Genomic DNA, 10,892 nt, shown 5'->3' with positions numbered 1-10,892 from the left:
TGCTCACACTCCTGCGCTAGCTACTACCTCAGGGTAGACATCCTCCCATGGCCTGGGAGACCCCCCACAGAGCTGGCTGCACCTCCTACTAAGCTCCCCTCGCTCAGTGTTCTCCAGCCACACCGGCCTCCATGCTGGTTCTGGAACAGACCAACCCGTCCCACTTTCCAGTCTCTGCACTTGCTGTACACCCTCGCTTGGGGACTCTCTCCAGATACTTGCCTGACTCACTCCCTCACCTTCCAAACAAGCAGCTCCCTCTAGAACTGTAACCCTCCTCCTCCTCACTTACCAACTAATCACTATAAATTTGACTGACTGACTTTTTTTCTGCCTCTCCCTAGCCCCCAAATGCAGGAGGGCAAGGACTTTGTTTTGCTCACTGCTATATCCCCAATACCTACAAAAATGCCAGGCAGATCTCAACAAATATGTACTGAATGAAAAAACGAATAAATGAATTCTCTTCTTTACAGGATCTTCTCCATGCCAGCCACACCAGGCATCAGAGACAAACTGAGGAAAAAGAAAATTTTGATAGAACTGAATTACATATAGCTGATAAAGCATGGATAGAGAGGTTGATGGCTTTAATTTGAAGACTCTTTCACATTCATTTTCTGATCAACAAAGGACAAGCAAGGAGTCTGAAACAATCTGAAAATGTTTTTCAAAAATATTTTAGAAATTTTATTTTTATAAAATGTTTAAAATTCATGTATTAAAATGCATACCGACACAAAAAAAATCATGTAAGCTGTATCATAAATACAAAACTAACAGTTTTCAAAACATACAAGACACACCCAATGTAAAAAAAAAATCTTATATAGACAAAATGCAATGTATTTCCAATACAAAAAAAAAAAATAAAGGGGAAATGCTTGAAAAATGCTCATCCAAAGTACAAAACAAAACCCTCCCCTTGACTGGCCACTTAAGCTGCTATGAAAGGCTTTTCTTCTTCGCTCATGTTACCTGGTCTTTCTTCTCATTTTTCTTTTTAATTTATTTGTAAGATAAGAGCCAATCAAGGTGTTTTAAAAGCCGATGTTTGTTGTTATACTTCTACAGTCAAGTGACTTTTAACTCCAAAAGTTAATACTTTATACTCTGAGCTATAAATGAGTTCCTAAACATTGTATGCAAATCAAATTATGATTTGGGTACTCTAAGCAGAACATACCATTTACAGAAATTTCTTTTTATAAAATTAAGATTTTCATGTCACATTTGCTTAAATCACAGTAAGCCCCTAAATTAATCCCTCAACCCACCATAAAACAAAACAAAACAAAACCTCCTTAACAATGTAAAATATTTTATTCACTCTCTTTATGGTTCCCTCAAATGCTAAATAGGAACATCTAATCTAAAATACATCTGGAGTGGTCTGTTCCCCCCCCTACCCACCCCACATCTACTAATATGCACCAACAATAGAAACTGGCTCAGTGCTTACCTACTGTTAACGCTAATACTCATCTGATTTAGTTCTTGTTGCAGCAACAAAAAATTTTGAATTTTGGTTGTTTTTTTAATGTAAGAACCACATCTATTACTAATTTATCACCATTTCCCTTAACAATATATTTCAGGGAAAATGTTTAGATTTAAGCTACAATTAAAGTTCCTAATCAGGAAATCAAAAAAGCTAGTTACTGATGTTGATATGCTTTTTCCCTGTCTAAACTATCTTTCCTGATTAAACTTAGAGGGAGGGAGGGAAGGAGAGGAGGAGGGAGAGAAGAGGAAGGAAAACAGACTGGCTGGAAGGTTAAAGGTGACATCTTGCAGTCACAATGACTCTTCCAGTATTCGTAGAAAACCACAGAGAATTCTCTTGAAATTCACTAAGAGAATAGCACTGGCAATGCCGTTCATCTAAAAGTAAATGGAATTAGAAGAAAATTATTTTTTACTATTTTCTATATCTTGGAAAAATTCTGTTGTTAAAAATTATGATTAAAATTGGCTCCTCCCCAATTATTCAGATTTACTAACATTTAACTGTGGAGCAATTACTTTAAAAAAAAGAGAGAAAAGTGAGGATTAAGAAAGGTTAAGTTCAGTCAAGTAGGAAGTCTGGTATGTAAAAAACCAGAGAAAGCAGGAGAGTGCCCAGTTCGGAGACTGACAGCTAGAGGCCAGGTCCAGCCCGGGGCTGCCATCAGCTAATGAGAAAAGGTAGACCAACAAAATCTACTCACTCCAACACACGTAACTTTTGCTTCACAGAGAGTACTTTTGAAATCTAAGACTCACTTATCAAGTGAATTAAAGAAAATTTTGCAAACTGTGCACGTAGACACAACATTTTTAAAGCAAATTTAAGGGGTGCAAATAAGTTCTGAGATTATATTTGGGAGAACTATACCCCCTTGGGGTAAATGTGGTTCAGAAATCAAGCCACTACTACCCTGAGGCACAACCTGAATAATAATATTATTAAAATATATATTTCCTTCAAATTATTCTGATTATGTCAACCAATTTGAATGCATCAAGGGAGAATTTTACCAGCGGTATAACAAGGTATATATTTACATTTTCATTTGCATCTTAAGGACAAACTGTTAAAAATGATGATGATGATTATGAAAAATAAGATTAAAGGTGTGTTCATTTGGGAAAAGCTACATTAATATTATTCATCCAACCACAAATACTTTCGTAATGAATGCAATACTGCAAAACAATTCACAGCTTTATAAAAAGTTGAAATACAGTTTCATTAGGATTTTTTTTTCCAATTCAAAATTAAAAGAGTTCAACTTACATCGCTGCTTAACTATTTTACTCTAAAATCTTTAAAATATATAAAATACCAAGATTATCAACAGTCACATATGTTTTGAAGTCAGGGGACACATGTATTTTCTTAAGATTGGTTCCATTTGTGTAGAAGGTCTGTGAGGATTCCCCAGTGACAACATTCCACCACTGTTCAGAGAAAAATAAAATTCTTATTAGGTTGGTAATTATAGTGTGAGACAATCTGCAGTGCCAACTGGATCCTTCACCCCATCACCTCCCCACTCCCAAACTAAAGCAAACACCAGGAAGGATGTCTAAGGTTTAATGCTGAATATAGTATTATCAACCCAGCCCACCATTCCTGATTAACCCTGGTGACTGCGTCACAGCTACCCTACACCTAACCCCACTGTAAGGCACGCTGGAGAAACATGCAGCCTGCTCAGAGCCGCAGACAGAAGGCTACACAAAGCCCACTACGGCCATGGCTGGACTGAATTCTCCTGTCTGCGTATCCTTCTCAGTAGAATGGAAAGAATGACCCTCTCTTCTCTAAAAATGCCCCTTTGCAGACATGGACAGGAATTTTGGCAGATATCAAGACTACTGATAATACTGGCTGCAGGATAGAATGTTCTCTCTACTGAATCTTCCCTTTCACCAGGAGTGATTCAAGAGCCCATGACCAAGTTTTTTATTTAAAAGTCTATACACTTATTTGCTAAATAAATACTGAACATCTCAAATGTAGCAGGCGCTCTGGCCAAGTCCTTCCTTTCTCTTCCCGATTACTGAATTCGCTAAGATTATAACAATATTTATATTCCTTTACTAAATGGAGATCATGGAGCTTACCTACATATCTCACAACTAAGATGAGGACAAAAGAGACCATGTACATGAACACCTTTTGAAAAGGCCTCAGGTACATCAAGATTCTGAGTATTATGAATGCAATGATCACTTCTGTGTCCATGGCAATGCCTAGCATTCTGCCTTGCTCGTGTGACTGGGTCAACTATTCATGTTCACTATTAGTAATGGTAACTGGTAAAAGTATACCTTGTGGACTTAAGTAAACCTCAATGAAGCAACATGTACTAACTTGAAATTTTCCAGGACTAACAATTTTGCTTTATAAAACAGCAGTGTAATCAAGACTGCAGAGGACAGTCGCTAGAGGCAAATCATAGAGGTAGTAAGGCCCTTAGAGATCACCTAGTCCAACTGCCTCACTTTACAAGTAAGGAAACCAGGGTTGAGAGAGAAGAAAGGCCTTGTCACTGTGGACGACACCGCTAGCAGGTGGCAGAGGTGGAAGAGTTATCCGGCTTCCACACCTAGTGCACCCACTGCCTTTCCCTCTATTAAAACAGACCACTCGACTTGGAAACACTACCCCAGCCACTAATGTGAATATGGACTAAAAGACAATGATATTAAATAGGACTTACGCAGGGGACTTCTGGGCAGTGAAACTACTCTGTATAATACTACAATGGTGGACACGTGTCGTTATACATTTGTCAAAATTCACAGACTGTACAACACCAAGAGTGAACCCTAATAGAAATTATGGACTTTGGGTGATAATGACATGTCAATGAACATTCATCAGCTGTAACAAATGTACCCTCTGGTGGGGGATGTTGACAGTGGGGGAGGCTTGCACGTGGGGCGGGGGTGGGTATATGGGAACTCTGTACTTTCCGCTCAATTTTGCTGTGAAACTAAATCTGCTCTAAGGAATAAAGTAAATAAAAAAAAAAAATAGCAGGGATATTTTTGGAAGGAGGGATAAATTGGGGATTTGGGATTAACAGACACAAACTACTATATATAAAACAGATAAACAACAAGGACCTACTGTATAGCCCAGGGAACTATATTCAACATCTTGTAATAACCTATAATGGAAAAGAATCTGAAAAAGAATATATATATATTATATTATAATATATATATTATATATATTATATTTATTATATATATTATATTATAATATATTATATTATTATATATGTAATATTATTAAATGTTATATTATAATATATACTATATCATTATATATATTATTTTTTATATATATATATATATCTGAGTCACTTTGCTGTACAACTGAAACACTGTAAATCAACTATACTTCAATTTTTAAAAGATAGCTAACATTTACTCAGGGTACACTATGTGCCACCATGTATAAGTACTTTACTTGTATTAACTCCTTTAACCCTCCCAACCCTATGAGGTAGGTGTTATTATTACACCTATTTTACAGATGAGAAAGTCGAGGCTAAATCATCTTGTGCAAGATCACAAAGCTACTGAGTGGCAGATCCAGGCTTTGAATTCAGGTAGTCTGCTCCAAGTCTCACTCTCCTGACCTTTATATTCTGTTGCCTCTATGTAATGGAAAACCTGCATTTATCATCATGTATTTCATATTTCAAATCAGCCTTTCTCCTCATGAGTATGAATTAATGTGGATTTCTTGTCATTCTAACAGTACACACTCTGTGGCATAACACAAGTAAATTACATTATTTTTAACTTATAAATAGGAATAATTTTGAAAGTTAAGAGCTTTTTAGCTACTGGATACCTACTTTATCTTACTGACATTCGATTCATACAGCTTGGATTATAAAGTAAACAGACTCAAAAGGTCTATTTTCTTGGACATTACAGCAGCGGTTCCTTTTTACTTTTAATTTGCTCTGTGCTCTTAGACAGTCTCATGAACATGCTGGGTAGATGCAGGCTGGGCTATATCACAACCAGTTTAACCATGCTAGTAATCAAACCAGAAGGAAGAACAGCCTGACTGTCACTGAAATATACAGACTGCATATATAGGCTATAGGCTCTTTCACCCTGAAGACGTAACTTCTACAGTACAGACATCGATTCTGCTGTTTATTTCAAGGTTCTCCAGGAACTCTGGAAATCTAGTCACTGATCTCTATCATATCTTGTGAGCCAGACTCACGATTATGTGATAGCCTTCTATGGTGCCCAGAGCATCAAAAGACATGGTCTCTAGAAGCTCAGTGTCAAAGCTGAGCAGTTAAGTTTTTCAGCAGTTAATACGGCTGAAGACTCCCAGCTTCCAACACAAAGACAGCAATGTCGCTCCTCTAGGCATCATCCTCAGAACAGACTAAGAGTGCAGTTTATCTCTACACTAAAGGAGGACAAGTGGTGATAGTCTCACAATCCCCTAATAACTAAATAAAGGTGTACCTTTATTTAGGTACAGGTTAATGCAACATCTTGTAAGCAGCATTGTATTTTCAATGTAAACTTGTAAAGGAATCATAACATACATCCTCTCATAGAGCTAAAAACTGTCCTCTGATTTATCTTTTATACAAGCTAGATTTTTACTTTAAATAAAATTGCATCTACATAGGTCCCATATAACCAAAAACTTCAATTCAGTCGTTCAAATATTTTTGAACATCTATACTGTATTAGACAATTAATCAGAATCATCTCCTACAGTTGAATGTTTTCAGTAAGAAAAAACAGTATCGAAGATCTAATTCATTAGGGTCTAATTCATTAGGGATCTATTTTAAGTGATCAGTACAATACACAGTATCATCTTCAACCCCTTTTACAAGTAAATCACTACTCAAGACTCAGCTCAAGCATTCCCCTCCACTGGAAGCCTCTGCTAACTCCCAAAGGTAGAACTGTCCTCTCCTTTGTGCCTCTACTATCCTTATGCAAATGTGTCCCAGAACCCCTCTTACACTTAGAGACTTTATTTATTTACTGTCTGCTTCCTCCAAAGACTGTCAACCACCTGGGCAAGAACCAAGTCTTAAACACTGTGCCACGCAGCAGTGCCAGCACACAGTGGGCACTTAATACATTCTTAGTGAGTGGATGGATAAAAAAGATGCAAGCACCAAAAAATGACCCTGAGGCACGCTCAACCGTGGCCTCAGTATTTGCTAATAATAAGTTTGTATAAGGCAATCTACTAAGTAACTTTAGGAAATTCACAACCTCTATGAACATCAGTTTACTCACCTACAAACCAAGGATGATAAAATTTAAGCCTCGCAAAGCTGGCTAATAAGATGATGTAAGTAAAGCATTTTGTAAACTATAAAGCAATATGCTGCCGTTGCTATTTTTATTATTATTACTACCACCACTACCACTAATACTTAAGAAAGGAAATTTCACAAATAAATTTTTTTAAAGACTCAACCAACATAGTTCACAATTAGTGAAGCAGAAAATCAAACTAAGTTAAACACCCCACTTTGTAGTCATTCTGATCGCCTAAGACTTTGTTTGGGGCAGGATGAGAGCTCTGGACTGAGAACATTCCTAACACTGCCATCAAAACTTCCAAGAGATCTGAAGAATGCAGCCTTGCAGATCTCAGTCTCATCACCCAGAACGGGATAACAGTCATCGCCCTTCCTCTCTGATGGGTTGTACAAGGCCCAACTGAAACACAGGAAGTGAAAATAATTTGGAAAGTAGGATACAGGCTGTTCTTTTCTTTCAGTCTTTGAGAAACCCTTACCTTAAGATATCCTCCAGCAGAAACAAGCATTTTGCTATCTGGAGAAAAGCAAAGGTCAGTCACCCAGCCTCCGTGAGTAGCAGCTCCTTCTTCTACTGAAATCGGAGCAAACAAATGAAGAAGCTCACCATTTGAGACATTCCATATCTATAAAAATGATACACAGTTCATTAACAGGGTTACTCAGAAGTTTTATATATCTATCTATCTCATTTGGAACATATTTGGAAATCTTTCTTAAAAATATAGTTACAATTCAGTGATACCTTAGGAATTTTTTTAGATTACATTCTCTCCGGTGCAAATTTTTAAAAACTACTAGTTATAATTAAAATGCATTACTTACAATATTTATCATTAACTATACTCCAAAAAATATAACAAAGGGACTTAGAGTGATTGATTAGAATACTGTGACTCTTTCACTGAATAAAAGGAGTATGGGGCTTCCCTGGTGACTCACTGGTTAAGAATCCGCCTGCCAATGCAGGGGACAGGGGTTTGAGCCCTGGTCCGGGAAGATCCCACATGCAGTGGAGCAACTAAGCCTGTGTGCCACAACTACTGAACCTGCGCTCTAGAGCCCGCGAGCCACAACTACTGAGCCTGTGTGCTGCAACTACTGAAGCCCACGCGCCTAGAGCCCATGCTCTGCAATGAGAGAGGCCACCGCAATGAGAAGCCTGTGCACCTCAATGAAGAATAGCCCCCGCTCGCTGCAACCAGAGAAAGCCCACGTGCAGCAACGCAGCCAAAAATTGAAAAAATTTTTTTAAAAAAGAGTATGGGGGCTTCCCTGGTGGCGCAGTGGTTGAGAATCTGCCTGCCAATGGAGGGGACACGGGTTCGAGCTCTGGTCTGGGAAGATCCCACATGCCGCGGAGCAACTGGGCCCGTGAGCCACAACTACTGAGCCTGCGCGTCTGGAGCCTGTGCTCCGCAACAGGAGAGGCCGCGATAGTGAGAGGCCCGCGCACCGTGATGAAGAGTGGCCCCCGCTTGCTGCAACTAGAGAAAGCCCTCGCACAGAAACGAAGACCTAACACAGCCATAAATAAATAAATAAATAAATGAATTTAAAAAAAAAAAAAAAAAAGAGTATGATGGGAGAAGCAAGGAATAAACAAAAAAGGCCTAACAAATAAACTACCTCAAAAGAACAAAGAATTCTAGTTCAGGATCTACCACTAAGAATATTGACAGACACTATTCAAACACCTAAAGTATACATATTTTAAACAGTAAGTCCCAGTAAGGTTTTTAATATATATATATGTATTTTTTTATATTTTATATGTATAAAATAAACAAGCAAGCAAGCATATACACATACATTCACTAAGATTAGTTTACTAAGCTCTTAAAAACAACCCAATTACTTATAGATACTAATATTTTCATTTATTTCCAGTGATACTTAATATATGAGCAGTATTCTAATTTTTCAAAGAAACTGTACATCAGAATAAGAAAAATAGAGGGCTTCCCTGGTAGCGCAGTGGTTGAGAATCTGCCTGCCAATGCAGGGGACACAGGTTCGAGCCCTGGTCTGGGAAGATCCCACATGCCACGGAGCAACTAAGCCCGTGAGCCACAACTACTGAGCCTGCGCGTCTGAAGCCTGTGCTCCGCAACAAGAGAGGCCGTGACAGTGAGAGGCCCGCACACCGCGATGAAGAGTGGCCCCCGCTTGCCACAACTAGAGAAAGCCCTTGCACAGAAACGAAGACCCAACACAGCCAAAAATAAATAAATAAATTTATAAAAAAAAAAAAAAGAAAAATAGAGGCATAAATAGCAAAAGAAAATAATCAAAATCATCATTTGTAAATGTCCCCCTGGGAAATCCAAGAGAATCAAATGGAAAAACTGATTAGAAAGAATTCAGTAAGATAGCTAGATAGAAGATATATATATATATATAATTAATAGCTTTCCTATATTTTGAAAAATCAAGTAGAAAAACAGAAAATTTTTTTAATGTACTAAAGAAAAAATTTTAAATAACCCTTATTTAAAGAGACAATTTTTACCTTTAGGGGTTTCTGGAAAATGAAACACTGCCTCATAACCAGTAAAGGAGCCCTTTCATCCAGAGGTGAGAACTCAGAGCAAAATGCATGTTCCCAAAGCAGTCCTGCCCCTTCAGCTGGCATGGCATTTATGAGAATGGTATACGGAAGGCTGGTTACTTAGTCCTCAAGCAAGAGAATCTTAATTTTCCTGGAAAGCCTATCTGATAATGCCCCTATTCCTGCATAATGCATACTGTCTCATTCTTCTGCATTATATACCTATTCCTTGAGTTTTAATTCCTGCTTTGTAAAAAACGAACAAAATAACATACAAAAAACAAGACTCTCCTGATTATACCAGTTACCAAAGCAGCCACCCACAACGCCCAAACTTCTTCCATCAACTACCCAATCCTTCTAACACAACCAGAGGCAGACAATCCCACGAGGATGGCAATAGGCTCCACTCTAAATGTTGACTATCTAATGGATATAGTGCTAAAGAGACCTTTCAGTGCAGAAAACAGCAGAATTGCAATTCATTTATAATCTAGACAACAATTTACAAAAATTATTTTCCTCACATTCTGCCACTAAAAACAATCTCTGGTTCAGGTCCAAGAATTAAGATGAATCATTCTCAAGCTAACAGCACAGAACCAACTGCAAATAACTAGGGCATCTGCCTCCTCACATACATGGGAAATGCTTCACTTTAACTCTAAAATGAATTCTTTTCTGCAGTGGAATGCAGCTGTGAACACAACGTGCATAAGAAACAGAACAAAGAATGCCTCATCCAACCAGAACCCTGGGGCCTGTGCTTCCCTGTCACATTAACAAAGGCCCCAGCTATGGTACGGAGGGCTAGCCAAAGCTATAAGGAGAGCAGTGGTTTCATGTCAGCAAACACCCTACCCTGATTTCTCCGTTGTCATCTCCAGTTGCCAACAGGGTACTGTCCACAGAGAAGGCAGAGCAGCGCACGCAGCCTTTGTGGCCTCTCAATTCATGAAGAGGGGAAAGGAGTTCAAAACTCCAAATCTGGAAGGCAATTCAGATTGTTTAGGAATAGTAAATACACTCGAAATAAGCATCTATAAACCCTGCCTCGAGTACTAGTTAGCCATAAATTCAATCATATGAAGTTCTAACATTCAACAATTCATAAACTTTCATGAGAGGCCCAAATGCCAACTAGCAACCTGGTTCATTTTTTAGAGTTTCCCTTTAATTACTCAAGTAAATTTAAGCTCAAGGATCAAAGTCACAGCTTCCTTAACTTTAGACTTAGAAGGAAGAATAGCAAAGCAGTCTATGGCGTACAGCAGACTTGAGCGGAGTCCTGACTCCACTATTTACTAGTTCCTTGGCCTAGGACAACCCACATAAGCTTCTCTGGCTTCAGTTTCTGTATCTGTATGATGGAGACAATAGCAGCTATAGAGTGAAAATTAAATGAGATAATTGAGACTGAAATTCCTAGCAAAGGGCCTAACATACGGCAAGAGTACTTTAAAGGTTAGTCCCTATACCATCCTACTACCTTAGTAGCCAAATGCTGTTCTTTC

General features: G+C 38.3%; 1 protein-coding gene across 5 annotated transcripts in view; it reads right to left on the bottom strand.

The window, feature by feature from the left end:
- Positions 1-727: 727 nt before the first annotated feature.
- Positions 728-10,892, bottom strand: part of APAF1 (apoptotic peptidase activating factor 1) — a 92,855-nt gene continuing 82,690 nt past the window's right edge. For 4 of the 5 annotated variants that reach the window (XM_036865664.1, XM_036865662.1, XM_036865661.1 and 1 more), the window contains 3 exons: positions 10,240-10,365; positions 7,307-7,453; positions 728-2,943 (listed from right to left, as the gene is read on the bottom strand). In XM_036865664.1, coding sequence (XP_036721559.1) covers positions 2,797-2,943; positions 7,307-7,453; positions 10,240-10,365 — 420 coding nt within the window. In that variant the 3' untranslated portion in view covers positions 728-2,796. Of the gene's footprint in view, positions 2,944-7,306; positions 7,454-10,239; positions 10,366-10,892 lie in introns of those variants that run through there. The other variant, XM_036865666.1, reaches the window with a different exon arrangement.

This window comes from Balaenoptera musculus, chromosome 10 (genome assembly GCF_009873245.2).
Source record: "Balaenoptera musculus isolate JJ_BM4_2016_0621 chromosome 10, mBalMus1.pri.v3, whole genome shotgun sequence".
Classification (NCBI taxonomy): domain Eukaryota; kingdom Metazoa; phylum Chordata; class Mammalia; order Artiodactyla; family Balaenopteridae; genus Balaenoptera; species Balaenoptera musculus.
This window is presented reverse-complemented; position numbering and strand designations above follow the sequence as displayed.